This window comes from Temnothorax curvispinosus, unplaced genomic scaffold (genome assembly GCF_003070985.1).
Source record: "Temnothorax curvispinosus isolate PA1 unplaced genomic scaffold, ASM307098v1 QBEX01012644.1, whole genome shotgun sequence".
Classification (NCBI taxonomy): Eukaryota; Metazoa; Arthropoda; class Insecta; order Hymenoptera; family Formicidae; genus Temnothorax; species Temnothorax curvispinosus.
The window spans coordinates 92574-120171 of record NW_020222424.1 but is presented as its reverse complement, the minus strand read 5'-3'; the positions used below and the strand labels follow the sequence as shown (position 1 = coordinate 120171).

Here is a 27598-nt window from a genome sequence, read left to right as displayed (position 1 = left end):
AAACGAAATGATTTGTGAGACTCGTTCCTCGTTATTAATTCTAAATCGTGCGAAATATCCGTTTCGATGAATAGCCATATCGTCTCGATACGTTCACAAATCGTTAAGCACAAGAGACGATTAAACCGTGCGAAGTAGCATTCGTTAATTGTTCAAAGTGATAGCGTTTTGTGTTTCTCGGCATATGCCGCGGTCGCATTCAATGAAATATTACGATACACGGAGCGGAAGTTATACCTGCTCGGTCTCGGCGCGCGAACGGTAATGTCGCAATAGGGTTTCAGCGGCCGAGTTGGCGACGTCGGCGCGCGAACAATGGGGGATAGAATGGGGATCGGCATGCGTGCTCGGTAAGCCTAGTCATCCTACCCCTACTCACCCCCACTACGTCATGTTTCCGAGAAGCCGCGGTCGGCGTAAATAACAGTGCGTCGCATACCTAACAATTTCGGTCCTATACAAGACAAGTCCCTCTTCTCTACGAAATAGTACATACATCAAATAAAACGTTATAAAGTAAATGTAAATTCCGAATACTGTATGCGTCTGTACGTGTACGTGTTTCCTTTCGTATATGTGCTCTCATATCTCAGATCAATATTAATTTGCGTGTTTTCGTATCTTGACAAATGGATTATCGCGCATCTAATGCGTCGCGTTTTGTGATCTCATTAACGTCGCCACGTAATTATAAATGCGATAAATATTCATCACGCGAAAAATAATAATAATTAATAATACATACATAGTAATACCTACGTAATATTAAATTGAGAGAATTAAATTGAGAGAATTAAATTGACTCGCAAGATGAAACTATAGCAAATATCAAAGCATTGGTTTCAAAGTTTTACTTTTTTGAAAGCAGCTATCGATAGTAAAAATCTTAATATATCCTTAGCTATGCGTGAAATTAACGTACTAATTTAAAAGATTTATTCCCGAGAATAATGATAAAATTCTCCTACAAACGTAAAATAATTTTTGATCGATATCCTCGAAATATAAATACATTATAAACTTTTTTACGCGATTAAGTCTGCTAAAATGGATTTCCACATTTGGTATTACAAAAAAAAAACAAATTAAATATTTTTCACATTTTATTTTTGATCGTCGTTGATATTTTTGGATGAGAATTTTGGTACGTAGCATTCTTCATCGCGATAATCTCTACAATATTGCGTTATCCTCGAAGCGTCGAAGAACCGTACATCAAATTTTCTCGAGAAGACAGTGCAAAACCTTTTTACTTTGCAAAACCAATTTATCACGCCACGGGTGTTCGCTCTCATTTCGGAGAGCTTACAACGAAACAAGCCGGGAACGAATCGAAGGTGCATTAACGCGCGGCGGAAATCTGCAACGGCAAAGTTCAAGGCTCTAGGGGAGTACTTATGCATAGATAAAAGCACGCCGGCAGAATGGCGGACCGAGTTTGGTGGCGAAATGGTTCTCGCACGTTTTCTGCGGGAAGCTGAGAAGAAAGCGCCGCGAAAAAGCGCCGCAAACCGGGAGCGATGCAGAAAAGCGTCCAGGAATCGCGAGGTAGTTGACGGAAAAGTTTTCGCAAGCGACAAAAATTTTACTAACTGCGTTTTGATGAGACACGATGGATCCGCGCTTACAAAGGACATTGGTTGCTGCATGCTAGTTAACAAATCAGCAATTTTTGTTTTAAACTACACGAAACTGACGCGGTAAAATCAAAATTAGTTTATAACAACAAACGTAAAAAGTATGACAGACATCATATGAGAAAGTATTCCAATTTTATTTCAATGCAATTTCTCTGGAATATTTGTTTTAAGAAAAAGAAACTAATCATAATGCGCAGATCTATCTCTCTCTTTCTTTTTAAGAATAATATATTTATTATAATAAAAAGTGCGAATGTCTAGATAATAAAAGCAGATACATGTCTCCTGCAATAATGTTATATACGATATATTGAACTTTGGACATTAACACATGATTTCTAATTAATAAGCTGGACTAGTCTTATAGATCCTATTGCAATTGTCGATCAAATATACACGTAGCATGGCTTTATTGTTAATTATGAAACATGTTATTAATGATTAGCCGATTAATTTCGATGCATGAACTGATGAGGTATTTTGAATTCGCCATAATCCGCCAATAAATGCTCTCTCACATCAATTAATTAATGGCAATTAATCAATTATATTCTGACTCAAGGATACCTAATCTACTGTCAATACGGTTTTATCGATATTATCAAAAGATTGTACATAAATGTGAAAAATCAGATACAATATGGTACTAGACATTAGTAATTATAAATATAAATTTTATTCGCGGCAAGATAAAGAGTATCGATAATTCGATACTCATGGATAAAAATGAGTCCTGCGCTTGGAATTACGGCGCTAGAATTACCGATAAACATTGTTTAACATTTTATGGTTACACATTCGTAAAATAATATGAAAATAGTAAAACGAGATAACATAATAAATAGCATTAATTATGACGACATTATTATTACCTTTGCGATATTGTATGTTCAATTATTTGTGGTGGTGGAATTTTATTTCCATAGAATTTTAATTTGAGTTCAACCGTATGATAAATTCATTACGAATAAATTCCATATGAATACACAATATACAGAGCATTATTAGTATCACCGTATTTCCATATGAAAATGACAGCGAGATGAAGTGTTTTAGTTTTTAGAGCAAACCTTTGCCAAAAGAAAATTCACTCCGTTTACCTCTACAAAAATACAAGTAAGGACCGTTACGACTAAAAAAAGGAGCCGTACAGCAGTTTTACCCGTTTTTCCACCCCCTCGAGCTATCGTCCAGAAAGTATAGCGGTAAAAACGACATAACGAAACAAGGAAACGCCGTGTAATTCGCGAGGGCGAGTGTATCGAGGCGCATTCGTTGCGGCAGTAAACCGGTTTCTTCGGGTCGAGCCACTCAAACTTCGCGTTCGTGCGCGATGCGAACTTCACGGTACGTAGATAGGTAGATATCCTTAACAATGGCAATCCTGTTTACGAACAAATTCCCCGCAGCGGGAGCGCGACGAAATTCCATTTCTTCTCAGTTCGTTGGGGCGCATACAGGGACGGAAACCGAGTTCCTGCCCGCTTAGTACTCCCCCCTGCCCATCCTTTACCACCCTCTTCCGCCCCTTAACTTCCGTCGAAAACGCGGAGAAAGTACCGTGACCGCGAAAAGATTGCCGAAGTTTGCAACGAGAGAACGGCGATAAAAGACAATCAGCGAGACGAAAGCTCCATCCACGAAGTTGGCCGCGCTGGACTAGCAACCCCGTACCGTCGTTGTTTACTCCAAACTATATCCTTACCACCTGTCTCTCTTTCTTTCTCTCTCTCTCTACCTTCCGGCGCGTAACGGAAGCCCGCCCGTTGGAGCGGGCTATTTCGGGCGCAAGAAAATGATTTTCGTCGTCGGGAAAAGGCTATTTCGAAGGAATACGAAACGAGAGAACTCTCACGGATCGTGAGTACACTTGCACGCGAAACGCATTGAAAGCGTCTTTGTTTTCGAGAGCTCCCTCACTGCGCGACGTCACCTTCGCAAAGAGAATATGTATTATGATTTTCTCGTACGTGGTGGATAAAGCAAGCAGCGTGCATTTGCCGAGTTTTTGGCAGATTTAACTAACAGCATGTAAAGTGGCAAGTCTAGAATTAGTTGAACTGATTAATAATAAAAAGGTCTCTGAGAGTGCTAAAGATGAAAATCTGTTACTATACTTTCGTAAGTAGCAATGGCACTTAGCTGACTCTTTTATATGTACATGTTGACAGTAAAGTATGAGTGCCTGAAGAGATGCACGTGCACCGTTCTTCTCAGTTACAACTTACAACTATAAATTCGAGTATCCGTGGTGTTTATTGACACAATTACGTCTGTAAAATTTGACGCTATTCCGCGAAGCGACAGCAAAACGCCTTCCATTTAACGCGCGTCGTTGTTTATCCTTCATCCCGAGTTCACGCTGACGCTCTCAAGATACGTTTTCTTCGATAAATACGTTTCCGCCCTGGATTTCTCAAAACGTTGCACCGCTATCGAGCGGATATTCCGTTGGCAGCCGTCGCGTGTTTTGAACTACCTTCCCTCCCCCCCCGTCTCGTCAGTGTTATCTGCTTTCCTTCTGCAAGAAGGCACGTAGCTTTCCGGTCGGACGGCTTTATCTGCCGCATACCCCCCGCCCCCGCGATATCATTATTAACTGCGATTCGCCATGCGATCGTCCGCGCGCGCGATCTACAGCGACGCGGGGGTCGTCCGGAAGATAGGGAACGTCAGATCCGCCCTCTGCTCGCTGTTGCTCGCTGTTTGCAACGCTAAACTCCATCAGTTAGCGGCGTCAGATTATTAGCGTCCCCACGTCTATTTCGCCGTGACGAATAACCCTTTATCGCGCGCATCTGCCGCGCGATGTGCCGGAAAGATGTCTACACGCGTGTCACGCGCATCCGCACTCCGTGTAAATTACGCGCAAAATACTATAAATTATTTGAATTCACATAGCCCGTGAGAATTCACTTGCCTACCAAGAGCAATAAATCATATGCGTTTAGGATCCTATACGAACATCGAGTATTTGTGACGATTGTCACGATCTCGCGCAATTCACTAACAACAAGAAGAATAATGTAACCCTCGCGCATGTAGTATCTTCAAATACACAGTCAATAGCGAGAAAATATAAATGCGTCTCTCTGTTCGTAACGTCACGCGGAAGTGTACATAGAACGCGTTTATATATACTATCGGCGATAAATGCGAGCGTCAAAAGACCGTTCGTGAAACGCTACATGCCGAGACGATAGCTCCGATTTCCCCTGCAGTCGAAAGAGAATTCGTTTGAGTTGCATGAGACTTCCGTGACGATTCGTCTCTCATCTCTCCCTATCTACCTTCTCTCCGCTTTTCCAGCTTTCTTTTATCCCTCGCTATCCGAACGCACGCCATCCTGCCCATCCATGTCATGCGATTAGTATAATAACGTTGATGTCGGAATAGGACCGCCATGGCAGCGCGAGAATCGAGGATGCCAATCGCGTTAGACTATACCCGGAACTGAAATTCAATATTTACGCCAGTGCGCGCGGTAACTCAGTGTTAATTAGACCGCCGAGTAATTGGTAACGCTAGCTCTCTCAAAGCCTCTACGAGAGAGCGCAGTGAAATTCGGGCTGAATGCCGTATTCCAGCAACTTGCTGCCCTGCGTGCCTCCTTCCCGATATTGACGTTCGATTACGTTCGACGACGACACATCGAATGCTCGATCGAACTCCAGGAATTCAACATTTGCCGAACTGCGTGAACGCTTAACTCGAGGCTGAGCGTTTACGCGTAAATTAAGTAAACACGCGGGAATTAGATCATTTCGCCTGGTGCAAGCAAAGTTTAAAATCGATGTAACTTTGAAAACACGATTTACGATGATTTTATCGAAGGAAAATCTTAATTTCAGTACACTAATTACTTTTTCTTCGATCAATATCGACCTAGAATGCTAAACTTTTTGTATATATATACTTTCTTTTATAAGCAAAATATACAAAAGAGACTGCTTAGCATACAATTAAAGACATTAAATTCTCTCTTAATTAATTTGGTCCCGTAGACTCAAGATTATTTACTTTCTCGATCAAAATATCATATTTTCAATTATGCAAAGTAATTAGATAGATATAGATAAAAGTATCGGTATTTCACGTGAAATTCCTTCTCGGCAAGAAACCTCAAATAACATTCCTTACGCGATAAAGCAACTGTTAAGCGCGGAAGTAAAACCCAAATTCTTTAACGTAAAGAGTTAATGAAACGTTTATCGCGCCGACAATCGTAAAGCATTGTGAGCAATTGGGCGTGACTATATTACGACACTTGTAGTACGGAGTCACGCGATATCAGAACACGCGAAAAAATACACGAGAGCTACTATTAATAATGTTTCATTTGATATCTTCCACCGCAATGCTTTATTGTAGCAATGTAGCTCCTAGAAATGTATTCGAGAGTTAAAAGAGAGAATAAATCAACAATTACACGATTTTATATGGACAGATTTCCTCTTTTCCGGAAAAAATAAGTGTCCTTTTTCTAAATAAGTTTGTTGAGATATCTTCTTCCGTCGATATTTGATTTGACCATTTAATCAAGATTTTATATCACTATTAAGCCTACCAATTGTCCTCTCTCTCCTTTTTTCATTTTCTCTCTCCGAAAAATATTTTCAATCGATTAATTTTGTGCATGAGAAAAATGGAAGAGAATATAAATAGAAAAAAAAGTTGTTTTTTCTTAATTCGAAACTTTCATACCGCAAGGACTTTGTGTTAAAACATTTGTTAAATTGAATTTCATAGAAATGCTAGATTTCTAAATAATCTAATAATATAATCTGCTTCTTTTTTCAGTTTTGGTCCGCCTACGTTCCTTGCGGTGCCGCTCAGTTAAACGCAGTTCAACTCTCACTGGAACAGATCGACGTAATTCGTCGACTCGCCGAAATGAATGCTCAACACTTAACCCTGGTTACCTCCGTCAAAGGTGGGTATTACATCAGCACTGATCAATAATCAACAATTTTATAATTTTTCCATCATATTACGTGACAGTAATCACATCACATATAATATTTCTTCATATTAAATATCAGTAATTTCTTTTCTAAATTCGTATAAAAAATTGCAATTCTAATCTAATATCGAACTGCGCGTTTATTTTTTATCATCAATTTTAAAGACGTAAAATTATCTCCTTTTTGCCTTTATAAAGTATTTTATAACTACGATTGTATAGTTAGCCAATTAATAAATGACAGTAATAAATGTTAGTGATATTATACGAACAATGCGATGTGTGTCAAGCAAACGTAAGTGAAAAACGAGGATCGTTGAGTTGAGTAGAAACGTCAACAATACCAAAGCGCGTACAATGAATGTGGGTCTCTAAAGTATTATCAAAAGAATCCACGTTGTGTCTTCAGGAGCAACGTTGGTTTATTTGAACTGAACCTTACCGTTTGTAATTAAAAGAATTCTTGCGACCGTCGTATTATGTTATTAAATGTAACGCGGTAACCGGTAGTACCAATAGATATGAAAGCGACGGTCTTGGAGAAAGTTTCTCATCGGGACGATTCGAGAGGATAAAGGACCGGCTATTAATTGCTCGACTTCTCCGAAGTTGAAGAGGAAAGTCGTTATTGGATTCGATTCAATGGCGTAACTTGGTATTAGGGAAGATTTATCAGCAGTGGACAAAAGTATTAGGCTACCGCCCACGCCATAATCGATGACGGTGATTCACGAGACACCAGAGACATAACAGTATTCGACGTAATAAGAATATTAAGATTGAGATAATGCCTGCCGGATCATTGACGGACCTTTATCACTTCGGGATTCGAATTAATCTTGACGAATTAATGCCAACTAACTTATATTATCACTGTCATGTTAGGAGTAAACTGCTTAACGTACTAATTAATTATCATCACATTTTTGTTGCGCGCATATTTGAAATATTTTATACAAATTTAGGAAAATAATTTAAAGCTCTAACACCCCACTACATTTTAGAAACCTGTTACGAATTATCATTAGGTATGTCAAAGTTTATCTCAATACAGTAAAAGATAAAAAGATTACGAAATGTTGAATGCAAATTTTTTTTGTTTCGGGAACGTCCATTAACGTTGATGACTGGTTGAACCACGTCTATTTTTAACGAAAACTCATTTACCGTTAAAAATTGATGGGTCAATTTATCGTCTGTTAACGAGAATTTGCGAAATGTTGGCGAAATCGACTAATGGAGAATAAATTTCATCGATATGCAATAGCTACTTTTACGATATATTCATGGAGAAAAAGAGAAAATATAACCGAGGCAACAGCGGCGCTAAAATAAAGAACGAACTGCGCGCATAGCTTAAAAGAAAAGAAAATGCCAAGCAGGAGAGGACAGCGGGAAAGGATATACGCGAAAGCTTGTGAAAGTTTTTGCGACAAGTAACTCACTTCAGAAACCCGACTGCCATTTTCATAAGCTCGTTGAAATCGAATCGAGGTCGCGCGAGAAAGAGATAAGAACGTAACATTTTACGATAGCTTCTGCACAAAGGCTGCATATAAATAATCGAAAAATGATTAAAAACGTAAACAAATAATTCGAACGGCGTACATTGTATAATAAAAGACGCAAAGACAATTTACTTGAAATAAATTAGATAATCTTTTATTACAACAAAACTTTATTTTAATAGAATTTTAGTTCAAACTTTAGTCGCCAAAATATTTCATCCTGGAAATTGCGATACAATTTTTGCGATTGATAAGATACAGTTAATCGTCCAGTAATGAAAAATTCGATCCTCTCGCGACGAATATGTTTATGCAAATGAACAGTTGATTGGACAGGTATACGAAATCAAATTACGCAGTTGAAATATGAAAAGGGGAATATGAAGAGCGAGTGAAGAAATGTGTGTGGGACTGGCACAACCTCGCAACGAAAGCCTCGCAGTGGAACTTACCGCGAGTAACCCGGTCCGGAAAGCTGTCAGCCATTTTCATAAGCTCGAGAAACTTCGCCAAGTGGGAAGTGGAAACGAGGTCGCGGTATGAAGAAGGTAAAAGGTGGAAAAGCCAACGGCTCGTGCATGCGAATCTATCTCACAACAGCGTCCCAAACAGACAAAAAACTGCAATTTTGAAAATTCGTTGCGTTGAATTTGACCAAGTGCAAAAAAAACGTTATTAATTAATAACTAGCAAGATACTTCTCACAGCACTCTAATTTCTTCTAACTCATATAAAAACATATAAAAATTGTTACATGTTAATACAATCGATACCAGAATCAAAAAATTAAATTATTGATAATGTAAATTATTTATAATAATTTGTGTTAATTTAGTCCTAAAAAATTTATTTTTTCGTTACATCAATATTTTAATATTATTATCTCGTGCAATGTATAATTTGTTAAACCATTTTTACTATTAGATGTTCCTTAGATCTCAGATTAGATCTTATATGTTACATTATGTAATAATAAGCTTATTGTAAAATATAGTAATTAATAACAAAAACGGGAAAATTGTTAAAGCAGGAGATATATTCATTTAGATTCATTTTATTTATTTTTTTTTAAGGCAAGCTGCTTCCAAGCGAGCTTCGTTCAAAGTAGCAAGGCAGAGAACAATTACAAGAGAAGATTACAGCTTTTTAATTTTCGAGATCAGTGGCGCGTTACTCTAAAGAGAGAGTATGCGGCTTTCTTGTATCAAGATAAAAGATATTAAATCCTATTAAATGCTATAAAACGCTTTAGCTTATCGTATGGCATGATAAAAGGATGAATCAAGCGAGCGCGTAAAAACTTTAGGTTAATATTAATTTATTATTGCAGTTTGTAATTATTCAATGTTTTTTTAATTACAATCCAATATTCTCGGATTTAATCTATATAAAAATTTATGCAACCCCATCACGGTCTACAAATTCGATTAAATTATAATTATATTGACCAGCATCAATAATAATTTACCAATTTACCAAAAGCTGCGCAAAAAAATAAACAAGATATCGTAAATGGCGTGGGTGCGTAGCGATAAAAAAAGCGCAGTGTGAGAATTTTTATTGACGAACGAATGGAAAGCAACAGGATAATAAAAGTTTACGAGTCCGACGAATCCGTCATTAATCCTGAGATTACAGAAATACATACGTATACCTTTAATATCGCAGCAAAGCGGACTTTAAATCCAAGATATGCAGTTAAATAAATAACTCGCGCGACATACACGATATAAAGTACGATAAATCAGCGGGCCTTTAATATCCCACCGGCGCCGTCTCGATGCAGCCTGAAAGTTTCAATGAGGCGATCGACAGCACTCCTGAAAGCACTTCCGAAAGCGGATCTGAAAGCCGATTTTTACCGATCTTTTCATTCATTCCCGATCCGCCTAAAGCGCGACCGACTTTCCGAGATTCCGTCCGATCTCTTCACCCGGCGAAGGTCATAAATAATCTATGAACACCATAATTCTACGATCCCGCGGTTCCGCTTAATCTCATAAAGTGTCACTTTAATCTCGCCCGGGAAAAAAAAAAAGGAAAAATTATAAGACTCGCGCCGGCGGAGCAGGCACGACGAAAAAACGGGCGAAACTTCGCTGATTCACGGAAGAAGCTGTAATTCGGCCGAGAGCAAAGTTCACCGAAGATGATTCGAAGTTCCGCGGGAGGATGAGCCTCGAATAACTCGTGTACTTAGGTGTTTCCTGAGGTTTAAATATTCTCAGTTCGGCAAGTTCATCGTGGATAGCGCTACCGCAGTTTTTAGTTTCACGTTTACAACATTAAATCGCTAAAATGTGACGAACTTTCTATTATCGTGGAACGTAAACTAAAGAATATGGCACCGAGAGATTTTTTTAATTAAATCCTCGATTAAATCATGATGTGATGGTGTTTGCGCAGGTCTCATCGAGGCGCATAGAGAAGGCAAGATCGCAAGTCTAATCGGAGTGGAAGGTGGTCATTCCCTGGGGAATTCCTTGGGTGTCCTCAGGACATTTTACGGTCTGGGAGCGCGATATCTTACTCTGACACATGCGTGCGACACCTCCTGGTGAGTATAAATTACGAGAAAGCGTACATATAAGAACTTGTCTTCGGAATAATTAATTTATCGCGATCTGAAGCTCAATGAGAGGAATAACGGACTCGTAATGAACCGATCACGCAGCAAAAAAAATTAACGAGATGATAAAGAGCGTTGTGATAGAATTTAATCACGAGTACAAATGAAAATAAAAAAGCTAATATATTCTTTTTCAAATTATGCATGAATTATGTATCATAATAGATTACGGTACTTAATAGGGATAATACTGCTTGATTTCAAATAAAAATAACAATCTTATACATGTTACATTATCCTGAGCCAAACTCGATTTAATTTACAAACGTAATTATAAGCTCTTTATCGATTTAGCTAAAAACCAATATTTGAAATCGATCATTCGCTGAAATATTGATTTAGTATAAAATACGCTTTAACTTTAACTTTCGATACTATGTTCCTCGCGTCAATGCACGATTCATTACAGTTGAAAGATTTCACCTTCCTATTCACGAGATCAAGATTCTGCGGGGCGTTTCGTTTTCTCGACATCATTCTTGTCGTGCCTCCTCTTACCTCGCGTTCAAGAAGTTTCTCAATGTACATGCCGCTCATTCATCGAACATCCGGTTTTTTATTCGCAATTCATTGTGCTTCGGATATATATATCACAATCCGCTCTTAGAGGCAAACCAATTCCACGGCTGATCGGCTTAGCCGAGGGCCGAAATAACCTGAAATCTGGACGCCCGGAAGTTCTTTTCGGTAATTTCGAAAGCAGCCCAAAGCCGCCGCTTATTTTCCGGCGCGTCTGAAAAAGAAACTTTACGGGGGAAAGGAAGAGCTTTTGTTTCGCAGAGAGAAAAAAAGGAGAGTAGCACCTTTTATCAGAAAAACCTCAGAATCCAGAAGTCAACTTTCACAATTTAGTCTCCTAATCGGTTACTGTAAAGACATTTCTTTAAATTATTCTAACTTTATTTTCCAATTTTGCCAGATTTTGTCTGACATTGTCCGTCCCGATCTACTGCATCATTTGTTCATCATTATACATTTAGTAAATCGAACTTAATACTTGATAAAATCTTATAACGATACGCTCCGGCCTTTATTTATGTTACATATTGCTACTACGAGTTTATGGTTTATTTGTTACAATTTTGAAAGATAAACAATCTCATATCTTTTCTCGCGGTTATATATCAAAATAAAGTATTTAAAAAAATCATCTAATCTTTGCGATGTAACCTTGAACTTAAAAATATAAAGTTGCGGAAAATTTATTACTATATTTTTATTTTATGTTAAATTTTTATTGCATATATTGGTTTATTATTATCTGCTCGCTTCTTGCGAGCGAGATTGCGAAACGAAAAATGGAGCAGAATAGGAACAGAAACGCTTTTCCTCCTCGAACATCGATCTTTAACCTCGAGGTTTATGCCTCCCTTGCGATACCGCGTGCCGTGTGGAGTTGTAAATAAAGTCCCTGCTTTTATGCGTCTGTTCGATCCGGGTCACATGAGCCGCGACAAGTTGCGTTTTCGCGGAAAATCCAACATTGCATTATTTGCGAGCTGCAAGTTACGCGGGCCATAAAACAGAACTACACGCGCGCAGAACAGCGACATTCGACTCCCGCGCGGCTCCGCGGTCGTTTAATTATCACGAAGCCGCGGTCATTTACACAGATCTTCGTCGTCGAAAAGAAATTTTATTAGCGACCAACGAAAAATTCTCGCTCGACTTTTTCTACCCTCTCGAACTTCGCCAAGTTTTTTTTTTATCTTTTCAGCATAATAATATTCATAATCCGGAAACTAAAGTTTGAAACATTCTAGTTGTTTTTTCTCTTCACGAAGCTTGGGAACGTTCATTAAATGGCCGCGCCGAAGAAGTCGGGATGATGCCAAAAATTCAAAAGTATATTTCTCGCGATTTTATTTTTCTATTTGTTACATTTTTCACATCCGCTTTACCTCTTTTATCAACCGAATTTCAGAGATTGTCAACCGCATTCGTCAACCGTATATACCCACATTGCTCACTGTATCTTTTATGAGCGCGAGGAATCATGCTCGAAATGTAATAATCTCATTCTGTGTTCCCTGCCACGCAAAATAGGATTTACGTCTCGAGGAGAGCGATGCTGGATGCCCCGGTAGTTTTCGGGATGTAAATTACGACGGTGACCGCCAATGTTACTAACTCTAACGCCGGTTTAAGGCCGAAGTATTATACGACAATGGGCACCGACCCGATTCGCCATACTCTTTCCGATGTTCGCCTGCTTTATGTCTCCCTCGACGCCGCGACGCTTACTGCAGTAAATAAGAATCGGGAGTCGCGTCAGACCCCTCGACGTGCAAATCTTCTTTCGGATAGTATTTTTCTCATCTAATCTACAAAATTCCCCTTTCTCCAAAATTATGTCGATGTCGTCTTGATACGCATGACACGGGAGGTAATTCTTGTTCGACATCGAAGGAAGTGTTACTCAAATAAAAATACAGATATTAGAAATGTCTACATAATAAAATAAATCGCGAGGTTTCTTGAGAAAAAATGTAAAAGATAAAAATCATAATAACACACTTAAAGTTTATACAGTTTGTACTTTTCCTATTATATCAATTTTAAAGTTAAATTACACTAGATTTTCTGAAACTTAATGCTTTGTTCTAAGAATTATTGAAATTAAATCCAAGTAATTTTTTTAAAGAAATTTACACACGTCTTTGCAATAACGCTATAAATAAGTCGTAATAAAAAAAACAATGGACAATGTGCAACTTTTTGTAATAGGAGACATAATAATAATTGCCTAGCTGAGTCACAAAAGAACAAGCGATTTGGGACATTCAGAAAAGTGCACGTCTATGAGAGAAGCCTACCACAGGGAGAACATCTGAAGAAAACTCATCCTAAAAATGCGGTTTCATCTCTGCGGCCTGAGATTTCCGGCATCCATGAGGAAAAGCGTGCTTTTATTGGGACAATATCCGAATTGCTTTCGGACGTGTACCCGGGGCTTAATGTCAGCCTCTGACCCTATCCTCTCTCTCTCTCTTTCTCTCTCTCTCTCTCTTTTTCTCTCGCATCTCTGTTCGTCTTTTTCCATTTCTGTCGCGTGTCCTCCCTCTCCTCCCTAGGGACGCGAGATTGTCGACCCGATTGAATTTTCTACAGTTCTAGATGACGACGCCGAATCATCTCTGGCGTTTCCACGTCTGGAAGCGAGAATCGACCGTGAAGAATTATCGGATTCTCAATATCATTCGCGCCTTTATACTACTTGTTTTTTTAACCTTTCCACCTTTATTTCCTCGATATTTTGGGCGTATTCCACTATTCAGCAGTAGATAGAAATAACACAAACTTCATTAACAGTCAAAACGAATCTTAATGGTTTCTTTGGCGAATTTAAAAGCTTACATTTTTTTTAACAGAAATTAAAATTATGCAAATGTTTAGTTACGAAAATTATTAAGCGTTAGAAGTAAATATAGATAACAAGATGTTATATTTTTCAATTAATTGCAAGTAGTATTTATTTTAACAGATATTTACAGTAAAGTTATAATTGCTAATTGTAAGATATTTATCGAGAAAATTGAAAAAGTTGCAATCGATAATAGTCTCTTATATAATTATTGAGAAAATGTCAAAGTTATTTAGGAAAAATCTGCCATTAAAATAATAAAAATGACATATTAAGTGACATTAAATGACATGCTATTAAAACGACACATCTATACGGTTATTAGATATTTGTGATCTCAAGATAAGATTGCTTTTATTATATCTCAAGATATTTCGAAACTTTTCTTATTATCAATAAATTTGTCTCTAGTAGATAGTAAGAATTAACCGTAATAAATAGATAAATGAAAACACGCTACTTCCGAAAAGTTACGCGAAACTCGAATGAGCTTCAGATTGCTTTAACGATTCTAAAGGCAACGTATATGATAACGAAGTACGCAACCCCGAAAGCGGAGTTTGTGCACATTTGACCTAAATCACTTGACCCAACGCTTCTCGGATATGCCTATTCGAGCACAAATAGAAAGGAGTTTGAATCTCTCAGTTCTCAGCGCATACCTAAGCCATTACTGATCAGATCTAAAAATGTATTATTACAAAAATCATAGATATTAAAGCTGAATGGAGATTATCATATGTTTATCGAGTTTTGGACAGACTTTATAGAAAAACTCATTGTTAACACTTAACATTCTATATAATATCAAATAAATAAATAGGTATTTTTGAAATGTGACAAAATAGAGTATAAAATAATTTATTTATTTTCTATTAATGATGAATACGCTTTCACGATTGACAATTTGTCGTGTCACATGTGATCGGGAATTCGATTTATTTCACACTAAATGGATCATGAAATATGTATACGCATAATAAATATGTATGAGTTTAGAAGCTTTATAACCTGATAGTTCAGAAAATTTTGTTCGCTCCATTCTCTCGTCCGAAACTCGTCCGAGGGAAGAGAAAGCAAGCGCGAGCATGCAGCGCGACCGCTGGATTTTTGCGGCGAGAGACGCAAACCGACGTTCTAACAGACATTTTCTTGGCAGGGCAGTCTGTTCTGTTGGCGAGACGAACAATACTCAGGACTCCACGCCGGGCCTCAGCGAATTTGGGAAAGTGAGTCAACATTTACATTGTACGCTCCACTGCGGATTTACCTTTTTCACTAAACAGGGAAATATCGCGTTCGCAAAAAAATGCCCGCGTGTACATACACGCTTCCGAAAGAGTTTCCGTTTTATGGCTGCGAACGGAGCTGCGCGACATTCTGCAGAAAAATAATACTGCAGACTTCCGGCCAAGACGCGTCCCGGCATTATTCCGCGAAACGACCGCACGACAGTTCAGATTATAATTTCGCTATGAGCTCCGTACGTTATAACGCGAATATTGCATTAAACATTTTCAGCTTTTTTGCGAAAATAAAATGTTCCCTAATAAATAGTGATATCAACCTGAGACCAGAGAATATCCTATATCGTTAAAGCATAAGTAATGTTCAAAGTAATTTGAAGTTGTTTCTCTTTATGATATATTTACGCGCAAATTATGACAAATAATACTGTTATCCGAATTGGCAAATTTAGCGTTTAAATCATCTATTAGCGAACAAAGTGTATAAATACACCGATAAGATAATATCCATGCACTAATTTCTACTAACACTTCGCACTTGTATTGTTAAAATTTCCCAACGGCTTACCCTTCCGGAATATCTATATAAACGAGACGTCACGACGGCACATTACATCAGGGACGTTCCCAATTTTCGTAGCGGGATTTAGATCGCGGCTTCACGATCTCGATGGCTCGAATTATTTTTCCACGACGTAACCGGGGAAATGATCGTCAACGAACGCGCGACTGATCGCGTCCGACCTACATTCCGTTTATCACTCCCGTCGCTCCACCGCGTTCATAAAATTATATCCCGACCCACTTTCGCGCGTGTAGAATTCGTCGAGGGATTTCGAGCGTTAACGCACAGGTTCGGTGATCTCGACGAAGCGAATTTCTGCCATTCTCGCGCCGCGTGAATTCCGAAATCTGTCAAAAAAAAAAAAAACCCTCCCGAAAGAAATGAATCCTCGTCAGATCGTTTCGCATCGATTGAGTTTTTGTCGAAATTTATAATCTTGCGGCAACAGCGGTATTCGATCGATTAAAAGAAGAAAAAATGAGAGGAAATAGCGAGAATAATGGAGAGGAGAAGAAATAAGGAGGAGGTAAACGAACGAGGGAGACGCGTGAGAACGTAAATCAAACGAATCACCTCCATTATCTCGTCCCTCCATTATCGCATCCCTTGCAACAGCTAAATCTCACATTAACAAATGACAGGTCTTCCGAAGAAAAATTTTATGCGCAACGCTAAATGCTCCGCAGTTTGTCATTGACATTCGCCCATGAAGTGTTAAACAGATATTCCATTTAAAAATTTTCGGCAATTGGAAATAATTCGCTGACGCGGTAACGTCTTTCCAAATATCATGGTCCGGAGTTTTAATCATTTTTATTTATCATATACGATCCCGGTACTTCTGCATTTCCTATATTTCATTGCATTATTTACGTATAATTTATTCTTTCCTGGAAAGCGAAGATAGAAAGCTTAATTAACGGATATCGCGCCAATTCAGCTGCGTCATTTCAACACATATATTGCAACTGACTATCGAAAAACGGTAAATATGGTTGAGCCACGGTTACAATAAATTACTCGGAAAAAAGAATTTTCTGTACGCGCGATATCAACCGTGTTCTATTTGCTACGCAAACGAAAAGTCGTGTTGCCTGGCGTGTCTCGATTGTCGCAACACACCGCTGGCTATATTGAAACACCGGCGGTACAAAAGTGTTATTGCTGGTAGCCTGGCATCGGGCGAACATTTCGCCACGAAATTCCGATAATCTACAAGTCCCGGAAGTAATATCGTCCTTTCTCTCTATCTGCGATACCGAAATATTTTTATCAGAGACAATAATCCACTTCGTGTGCTTTAGTTTGGTTTTCTGTTCGAAGAAGAGAGAGAGAAATCTCTCTGCTTTCGCGTTACACGAAAGTGAACGAAATGTAAACGAAAGGAAGAAACGAGCCTTCGCAGTCGCGCACGGCAGACAACTTGAAATGTTGGTAATTGAACAGAATTATAAATGAGTAACTCATTACCTCGAGATCTAAGCCTATCGGAACCACCCGCTTGTACATCTGGCAAAATACGTTTCAACGAATTTCGCGTGTCGTTTCAAATGGAAACGTCGCGACGCCATAGCTCGTTCGGAAAGACAAACAGAATTATCTGAAAATTCCGTGCTCGTGTCTCCTTGTACAGTTCAGCCTTCCATAATGTCATGCCGTTGTAAATACCGGCATGCATTTCCGGCGACGGACAGCCATACGCTATTCCGGCGAAGAGATGAGTTTGACTGCGCCGCGTGTGCGGACGAATGCGCAACTCGACGAACATTTTTACCCTTTACGCTCTTTGTTCCTTTGGCCTGTTATTTCTATTGAACGACCCATATTTTCCGGTGTCCATTCATCAGGTGCGCGAATACACGCATGAACGCACGCACGCACGCACACACGCACGATCTTGGACCACCGTGTTAACGTGACACGGTGATATATCGTGAAATTATGGCGATAGCTCGCGGTGTTGTATTTGTTGCAACGTGAGCTTGATTTTATTGCGGCTTTTAGATGTGACGATTAGTTTCACCTAGTCCCGTCGCGCGTTCGATACCCAGCAACAGGCATCGGGATTACACCGCGAAAATTCGCCGTTTCATCCGCCGGGGGATACAGACGACATATAAAACCGATTTCTTTTTCTCGATTTTCGCGAAAGATTGGAAATAATGTCGAATGCAGCGGAATCGATTACGCGATGCTATTAATTTGAAAAGTATCGTAATTAAATCTGAATGGATCGAAAGATTTAGCGATTATTGCGAAGCGGAAATTAAAATTTATATACGCTATGGTTACATACGTTAAGTCATTCAAATAATACGCCCTGATTTTTATTAATGCTATAGCTTTATAAAATTTTCCAACTGTTTACCTGTCCGTTCTACTTGTTCGCGACTTGAGCGACATTTGCATGTTTTCGCACTATTTTCCATACAAGCAGTGTTTTTTTAGCTTGTTTTTCGCTTGGTTATTAACGCTAACAAGAAGTTATATAATGCTAATAAGAAATCGTTCTTTATTCGCATAATTGTCTGCCTCGCTAAAAAACGACGCATATCAAAGACCATCTCACCGCAAAAACAATGGACGTCGTTTTCTACCATCGACGCACGAGACTCGCATCATTCGCATGAAATCGTGTGCGGGCCGAGAAAAGCGAGCCCTCACCCTTAATGCTGGAAAAACGAGACCATTGTGATTCGTTCTTCCACCTACCTCGCTCCGTTTCCTTTTCCGTTCGCGTCGACAGGACTATATTTATCGAAATTTGCTCGAGACGTTTGTAGAAAATACGTAGTACGTAGAAACATAAGAGTCGTGTTTTCGAAAATTAATGTTTGAAAGAGCAAGAATGGATAGAATAACAAAGAGAAGCAATCAGATCTTCCAATTTTAATTTGCTAATTATTTTTAGCAATCCCGTATTTTAAAGGTTAATTAACTGATTCGTTAATTAAAAAAGCGATATAGGTCAAGCTAAACCTGGAAAATTGAACGAAATTGACGCGCCAATTTATAATCCCGTTGGAACTCGCAACGTTCCTCAAAATTAAACTCACTCCATTTCCAAGATAAGGAAAAGTGATTTAACATTTACGGCGGCAGCGGGCCGCAAATATATTAAGCTCGAGCCCAGCACTCTTCGACCAACCGCCAATACATCGAAGCTTTTTCCGCTATCACATGATGGAATGGGCGGTTGCTTGCGTTCCCGGCTAATGTTCGCTAGTCGAAACGCCGGCGTTTCCCCCGTTTCCCATGATATTTTTCTCATCCTTTCCGATCGACCCTTTCCACGTGTTTTTACGCCGTAACAGACGCACCTTCCAAACCCATCACTCCGTCCAACATTTCGCTCTCGGAATTACGAAATACTTTGATTCCTATACTTTGCTTCCGTTACTAAATATTTTCTTTTTGAAGCATTATTCTTGAATATATATTTGAAGGATATTTTTAAAGTTAATGCATCAGGTATAGCTGAAAAATAGTAACGAGTGTAAAATATAAGTTAACAATAAGTCCTAAAACGTTGTACAGCATCTTCTTTTTGCCTACTTTATTTACCTATTTTCATAGTATTTTTTACTTAAATTTGCAATTTATTTTCTATAGAAAATTCTACTAGCATAGTCCTTTCGAAATTCTTAATTCATTTATTTATTTCATAAGATAGCCATACGTGACTTTACGCAGATAAATATGACTTTAACGTATTTGATTATTCTGCAGGCAGTTGTCAGGGAATTGAACAGGCTGGGCATGTTGGTCGATCTCTCGCATGTCTCGACAAGAACGATGAGGGCGGCCCTGCAGACGACGAGGGCGCCGGTGATTTTCTCGCACAGCGCTGCCAGAGCGCTGTGCAATTCTACCAGAAACGTGCCGGACGACGTGCTCAGAAATCTGGTGAGTTTCCCCGCGTAGCATAAACACGGATACCCGAATCCAATCGGATTGCGCTTACAAAAAGGGGGGAAAAGATAAAAAGTAAACGGATCAGTTAGAAACCTTCCGCTCTTTGTGGAAACAGGTAGCGAGTTAAACGGAAACACCGCGCTGTTGCGAGAAGAAAAAGTGCGATACGTCGATTGCAATATATACAAGGGGGATTTATTTATTTATTTATTCAGGTCTCGCGATACCGCGCGCGTCGTCGGTCAGTTAGAAAACACTGTGCGGAGTGCGAGCGCTCGCGTACAGAAAACGAATGAGATATTTCTCTGCTGCCGCGCTTACAAGAGACGGATAGAGAAAATCAAAGCGAACACTCGCGAAAATGTAAACCGGCGCGCATGAAAGTTGCTGGCTGCCGCGGCCTTTGTTCGACCATACCGAGATTATTTGATTTCGGGTTGGCGTACATACATGCCGCTGACCAACCAGGTCGCCCTGAAGCTCGGTTTTGGTGCGGTTTAGTATTGGTGAGCGACAACTACCCTGCGGAATTGTGATATGTGTAATATTTGAGAAGCAGCGGGCAATAAAATATCCGCAGCTCTACGCTGTAAATGTGCTCATGAACATTAACGATTTTACGTGGCGATGCAAAATAGTCTCGTCAGAAATTTATTTAAATATTCTAATTAATTACAATTTTGACGCAAAGCTATAATTAGAAAGAAAATAATACTGAAGTAATAATATAACGAAAAACATATGTAAAGATATAATAAAATATATGATGATAGTAAAAATATATACGATCGAATTCGAATACGAGAAGGAATAAAACATACGTGCGAAATAAATAGCTGCCGACAACCGCTTTATTTATATATCGCGATCGTTCGAGTGCATGTAAAAGGAAATAAAAATGATCCGAAAGCAAAACGAAAGTGTGCGCGCAGTGCCGAGTGATTAAACGCAAGTTTTATCGACAGATCTGATATCTGGAAGTGAGATGCGTAACGTCGAAATTAAATTCGTAGCGTACAAGCGAAGTCAGGCCAGCCGTGTGCAAATCGAACGCGATATGAGAGTAGTTTGCAATCCGCGAAGTTGTAAAACGCGCGCGAATCGGTGGAAACGTGCAAGAACATCGGGATCTGTATTATCAAACACAAAGTGTAACATCGAGCGCGCAAATTGTTTGTGTTTGTGTAACGAGATAATTGCAAACTATTCGTAATGTGGACGAAGGAACGAAGCTCGGGAATGGAGAAATGTCAAAACGATTTCGAGCGACGGAAACAACGCGCCAAAATAGCATCGAGTGTGTTAGAAGTTCGAGAGGCTTAATCCGCGTTATTATCGATAATTCTGCTCACACCGCCACCACCGCGAATTGGCGTTAATCCAATTGGCGCTAATCTCGCCCTCTGAACCGCAGCACCGAAATTTTTCCTCGCCCATTAAATTCGCGAGAGGCATAAACGCGGTACGATAATTGACGTTTCATTAATCGTAACAGTTGGTCGAGTAAGGATTTAAACGCGACGCTTCATTAAAATTTCATCCCATTCTCGTGCCGCGTGCTCGTCGATTAACGATTGACGATTGACGAACTAACGATGAGCTCAAAGAGCTCTAAGCTAACGAAAGTAAATTCAACTTATTGCCGATTAATTCGGCATTTCGAACTTTATCGCGAGGGATATGCGATGCAAATTTTATGCACCATTTTACACTATGTAGCATTATTTATATGAGTCATTGGACCCATACAAAATTCTAAACTGTAGCATAAGTTGAAAGTTCTAATCTATAGTTATATAAAGAATTAATAACCATGTAATCAAAAGTTTTATTATCTAGAAAAAGAAACTTAAATTATATAAAAGATAGAAAATATAAAATAAATGATAAATTATGAAAGATATAAGTAGCAAAAGCTACACTGATAACGTATTAATATTTTATAATATTACGATCCACTTTGGGACTCTCTTAAGGTTCTGAGCGGAAAACTTTTTATTTTGACTAACTTGGCGCTAATCTGTTCTAATACCTTAATACTAGCTAATGCTTTATATTAATACTTTATTCTGGAAAATTCATATTGCTTCGTTCACCAATTCTTTTGAAACACACGTTCAGTTTGCAAGATAGTACGCGTGAAATATTGTTAACCATCCTCGAAGAGCAAGACGGATACTAATTAATTAACCGACATTTCCCTCGATTTCTTGAAGTCAACCTAACATCTTCATATCCACGAACTTCATTCTCTTCTCTCTCTCTCTCTGTCTTTCTCTCCGTGGGCGATCAATATTCCCTTAATTATACCCGCAGAACGAGAGGATGAGTAACAGCGATCTAAGCCGGATGGCTTGTCCGGTAACGTGTTATTAACCGCGTCGTCCTGCTGCCCTAATTAACATTGCCCATGCAGTTTAAGCGAGGATAGGTATCAAATAGACAACTGCGTGTTCCTTGAAACAGTTTCCCTGATAGCTTCCGCGTTCAGTTGATTAAAAAACAACAACTTGAGTTAATGAAGAAATTATTGTTAAACGAATTATTTTAAACTGATTATATTGTTGTGTGATTAGTCTCTCTTTTGATGATATCTTTTATAACTGTAATTTATTAACTATTTATTTTCTGAAACGTCGATTTCTTTGATGCAATAACATTATCCGCGTGAATCTTTAAGTGTATTTTACAACTGCAACAATCTGCATGAACAAATTAAATTAATAAAATTTTTCATTCATTTTTATATCGGATTTTAGACCATGGATATTTCTAAAGAGTGGCCATTAAGGTTTTAAACGGCCATTCTCTCGCGAATAAATTTCAGTAGTGGGATAATGTACATTATGGCTCTACTGCAAATGACTGCACGATGTATTTTCGTGTCAAACGTTTAAAGATCGAAAGAAATACGATCGCACAGCGTATATGACATTAATGCATCTGTTCACAGGCTAAGAATGGCGGAGTGGCGATGGTCCCTTTTTATACCTACTTCATAACATGCAACAGCACCGCTACTATAAAAGACGTTATTGGTACGTGCAACGCTATTCGCAAAACTGTGCTAAGCTACACCCCGGAAATAAATTATCCCGTATCGATATTGCATGTGACAGACGCGTAATTACTACACACGTATTATATTGTACGTCATTTCGACACGTTTTCCATTGTGAATTTAATTTTCGGAGTCATGCTCCGTAAAAAGATGTAAAATTAAAACGAAATAAATAAATGTGTCCGACATTTCTCGAACGAGGAACAAACACGTATCTGAATATTGCAAGAATCCTGCAATTCATCTTGCTCAGTCATTTTTTAAGTGGGATATACATATATTCTTGCTTCCACTTTAACGCTTGCAAATATTTGAGGAGATACGTTGTCCCGACAATAACAAAACATTTTATTTCACCCATGCATGCATGACGATCTCGTAAACGCGTTACCTCATAACCGCCGTTATTCCCCATTTTATTCCCACAGGCAAACGTGCATGCATTTATATTAAAATATTTTATATATTAAGATATTTTGCGACGCGCTGCCAACCAGGACAGAATGATCAAGGCCCTATATTGTTTCAGCACACATCAATCATATTCGAAAGGTAGCGGGAATTGATCACGTTGGGATCGGAGCGGGTTTCGACGGGATAAATTTGTAATTATTCTTTCACCATATCTGTTTTCGCGAGGCAGAAACACTCAGAGACAACACGCGCGCGACATTGCCACATATAAGTAATTTCGTTCAATAACGTTTATGATTAATCTCGTCGAAAGGTACAAAGCCACAATAAATCTGGAGCCCGACGTAAATATGTATTTAACCTACAGAGAGTTCCACTTTTATAACACTCGGGATAATTGCTTCGCTTGTTTGGAGAAGCGCGTGAGTCCCGGGAGGTTAATTTTATGGAGGGACGCAAGAAACAATGCCCAAGGAACTGCTTTTGTTCTACAGCTATAAAACTTTCACAAAGCGCCTAATCATGGTTCTTGTAATGCATAGTATTATAAAATATATCGTTGCTAACACAACTTTCCATGCTTCTTTTTTTTGTCGCAATAATTATTTCAAAATTTACTTCGGTTTAACATTCAAAATATAACTTTTACTTATCCTTTTCATTGGGCACAAAAACAAAATTAATTTATATTCATGTTACGGAACATTGCTCATAAAATCACTAAAACATGTTAGTCAAACAGAAATGTTATATAATTTTAAACTTATAATTTTAAACTAGCTAATTGTACACGGTTATTTTCTATCTCCAAGTTCAATTTATTCATAATAATAATCAGACTGTTCAGAACTAATGTGGAATCACAAAGGCTTGTGCATCTGCAATAATGCGTGGGACATATGTCAATTATGAATACAATATCGAGGCCAGAAGTGAAAGTATTGAAGACCAGTTTTATTATTAGATCTATCAACTCAGATTAGCTAAAAATATAATTCATATCGTCTTCAAAACAAACGATTCAATCCTTATTCAGTTTATTGTTACAATGTTCTTTTAAGAACATGAAAGTAACGCGTCGAGCACAGAAAACTTATATCGTCGTTCTCTGAGTGTTACCTCGAACCAGCTAAGTTAATAAGATCGTTTGATCCTCACGAGATTTATCCTTTTTTGTAGCACTCCCACGGGTTTAGAAGATGTCTCGAGGTATCCGCAACTATTGGCCACCTTGCTGGAGGATCCTACATGGACGGAAGAAGACATCAAGAAACTAGCCGGCCTCAACTTGCTGAGGGTATTCGCAAAAGTCGAACAGGTACGGCGATGCTCGTTTTTAATCGGCTAACAAAGCGCCGTTTCTTTTACGACGGTTGTAAACGAAAAGCGCTTTTGCTAGCTCGAACGAAAAACACGTAATCCTACGCGACGGTGGACTACGTAATTCCGGATATCTACGGTTTATCGCGCGCGCGCGCGTTGAATTTATCAGCGTTATTGGACGGTTGTTAAAGTTTTAACACTCTTTGTTACACACGCGCAAAGCTAATTGAACGCGTTACAACCTTGGCTCTTGTTTTCGCAACTTCATTATTGGAATTATTTTCACGCTCGGAATAAAGAGACGACATAAAGAAAAATTAAAATAGCAAACTTGGCTTTTCAAGCAAATCAAATAAAAAATTAGAATGAGAAATGAAAGAATTAATGAAAAATGAAAATTTACAGTAGATGCTACAACTCCACGTATTATCTTTTCAAAAGATTGATTTTTTGCTGGAAAAGAAATTTCAAAAATGGTATCAAACGTAGATCGATTTCGTTCTCCACTTCTTATCTTGCTGCAGTTCGTAATCACTATCTTTTCTGGTAATAGGTTCGTGACGAGTGGCACAGAGCGGCGGTGTTACCTGTGGAAAAGATCAGTCCACCGGACAACTCGGCCTGCGTCTACGGCGCGTCCTGATCCTCTTTCAGGACAATCGTGCCGGGATTTCTCGACTTTGCGCGATCGCCGAAGATCCTGCGGGTGCCGCGGTATTATTGGAGCCTGTAAGGACGCGTGCCCCGAATCGCCAAAGGATCCGTATCCATAAGAAGGCAAACTCCAACGGAAACGACCGACCAATCTACACCGAAAGAACTGCCGACTTTTACTTCAGGGACTCCGTCGCGCCTTAACGAGAGACGAAGATTCAGCGCGGGAATGCGACCGGTCCTTCGAAATTAATGGCGTCGAGGATCCTTCGGAGACACCTTTGGGACGAGTGAGTCCGTTCGCCTGTCGTTTGGAAGGAGATCTCGAACGCCGGCGCCGTTAACGGCAGTAAATTGCGATCGCATTTGAGAAATAATTATCCGCCTCTTATAAATGACGCCTTTATTAATTTTGTGATATTAAACACGAATTAGTAACCTCATAATATTAAAGAAAGATTAATGATTGTTTTTAACTCTCAGTGCTTCTTCCACGCTTGCAAATTATTCGGCATAATTTCGCGATCATTTGTCAGGCATTTCCGTCTAGACTTCAAACTTGACTTAATAATCCGGACACTTATTCATTATTTCGCAATTTGCATCACCTACACTACGTTGAAGCGTATACTTTACATACACCGTGCTGCATATTCTATTTTAAAATAATTAAAAAAAAAACACAGAAAACATAAAAGTTTGAAAGTATGAATCATTTCATAATTTCACTTTATAAGCTGCAATTTTTAACTCGTTAAGATAAATTCGCAAAAATACTTGTTACGCGCTCAACTTATCTAAGTTTATTATGCTAATCGCAAAGGTGATCGGAAGGATTCTCGCAGAAATTTTATTGAAAGGAAAGAAAGGTCATATTCTCAGCGTACATTTAGTACCATTTATGGTCGGCTGATTCTCATATCATGCTTCCAGCACGTGCAACACGATCTTCATATACAAAATTAATAAATATCAGAACCAGGCAGCCATATCTAGCGTTAAATGTACAAGAATATGAATTTGCCTGTGACAGCTCTGCGTAATTAATCTCGTAAGATTTCTTGCGTTTAAACTAAAAGCCGAAATATAAATAGTTCGAACGGAATATCATCTTAAGCGTCACATTTACATCGTTCTTTATACTTCGACCAGAGAACGATCGTAAATGACATCACTGTCATGCACCAACCAAAGAGATAAGCCACACTTTTATAATTTTTAGATGAATTAACGATACTATACTATATTAAAAATATCCTGCGCGTTCTAAGAAATATTTGAATTCAATTCCACGTTATATACGAGAATCGTAAAAGTTAATAGGTATTTGTACTGCCTGTATACTTTCGTTTCAATTTATTTTTATTCAGCTTATATGTCCCTTTTAAATACAATCATCTTCGAAAAGATCTTTCCTCCAAAATTTATATTTTTTTCTTTTTTCATTACTCTGAATCGTAAAAGCTTTTTTAAATTCTCCAACAGATTGATATTTATAAATTTTTTTAGCATTTTGCAATTAATCTTTCCACAATAGAGAGAAACATAGCTGGATAAAAAATTTTCTACCCTTTCTTAATTTGCAACATTAAATACGTAAATAAGCATTAAATAAAAGCTTTTCCTAAAGTTCACTTAAGATTAAATGTAGAATAAGATTTCGTTACTTGTTTGTACTTTTCAAAGATAATGTATGAAAGATTACTCATATCCAATCGCTTATAATTGTGAGAAATTATTAATATTTCGATAGTTTTTAAGATGGAACGACTCCAAATTCGTCAATGAATTCGCCACCAATGGTGTCTGTCAGTGTGATTTTGAAACGCCCTATACATGAATATCGAATCAGACAAGTGCACTTATGATGTGCGAATATAACGAAATCTCTAAAGAGAGAAGATTGAAGAGTGCGAGAGAGATAATTAAATTTCTAACGATTCATTAAAGCTTCGCGCGCCAAGGTATTATAGCTCCCACGCGTCAATAAAAAGAAGAAAGAAAAAACCGCTCGCTTTATGGCAAATTTTTTGTAATTGATAGCAACGCAACGAAACGAAATTTTCTGTTAATCGCGCGCATCGATTCCATTTGTAATCTTTCCAAAATTCACTCGCTACTTTCTATAAGATACAAATAACCTGTCCAGATACACGCTATCGATAATAACAATGCTTCTAACTGACTCGCATCGCCAAAGAATATCGGCTATTCTCGAAATTTATTCGACGCGCTGCTTGAATTATGCTTAAGATGCGTATGTAATACGATTCGTTGCCGATATTAATTCACTGCCAAGCCGTTATACTGGACTT

General features: G+C 38.5%; 1 protein-coding gene across 1 annotated transcript in view; it reads left to right on the top strand.

Annotated features, from left to right (window-relative positions):
* The window catches only part of LOC112462654 (dipeptidase 1-like), a gene marked incomplete at its 5' end in the record, with an annotated part of 45055 nt that extends 17648 nt beyond the window's left edge, over positions 1 to 27407 (top strand). The window contains 8 exons of the mRNA XM_025028547.1: positions 6441 to 6573; positions 10518 to 10668; positions 15264 to 15333; positions 19646 to 19822; positions 22785 to 22869; positions 23422 to 23497; positions 24486 to 24624; positions 25183 to 27407. Of these exons, the coding sequence (XP_024884315.1) occupies positions 6441 to 6573; positions 10518 to 10668; positions 15264 to 15333; positions 19646 to 19822; positions 22785 to 22869; positions 23422 to 23497; positions 24486 to 24624; positions 25183 to 25272 (921 nt within the window). The remainder of the gene's footprint in view (positions 1 to 6440; positions 6574 to 10517; positions 10669 to 15263; positions 15334 to 19645; positions 19823 to 22784; positions 22870 to 23421; positions 23498 to 24485; positions 24625 to 25182) is intronic.
* Between the last annotated feature and the right edge of the window lie 191 nt (positions 27408 to 27598).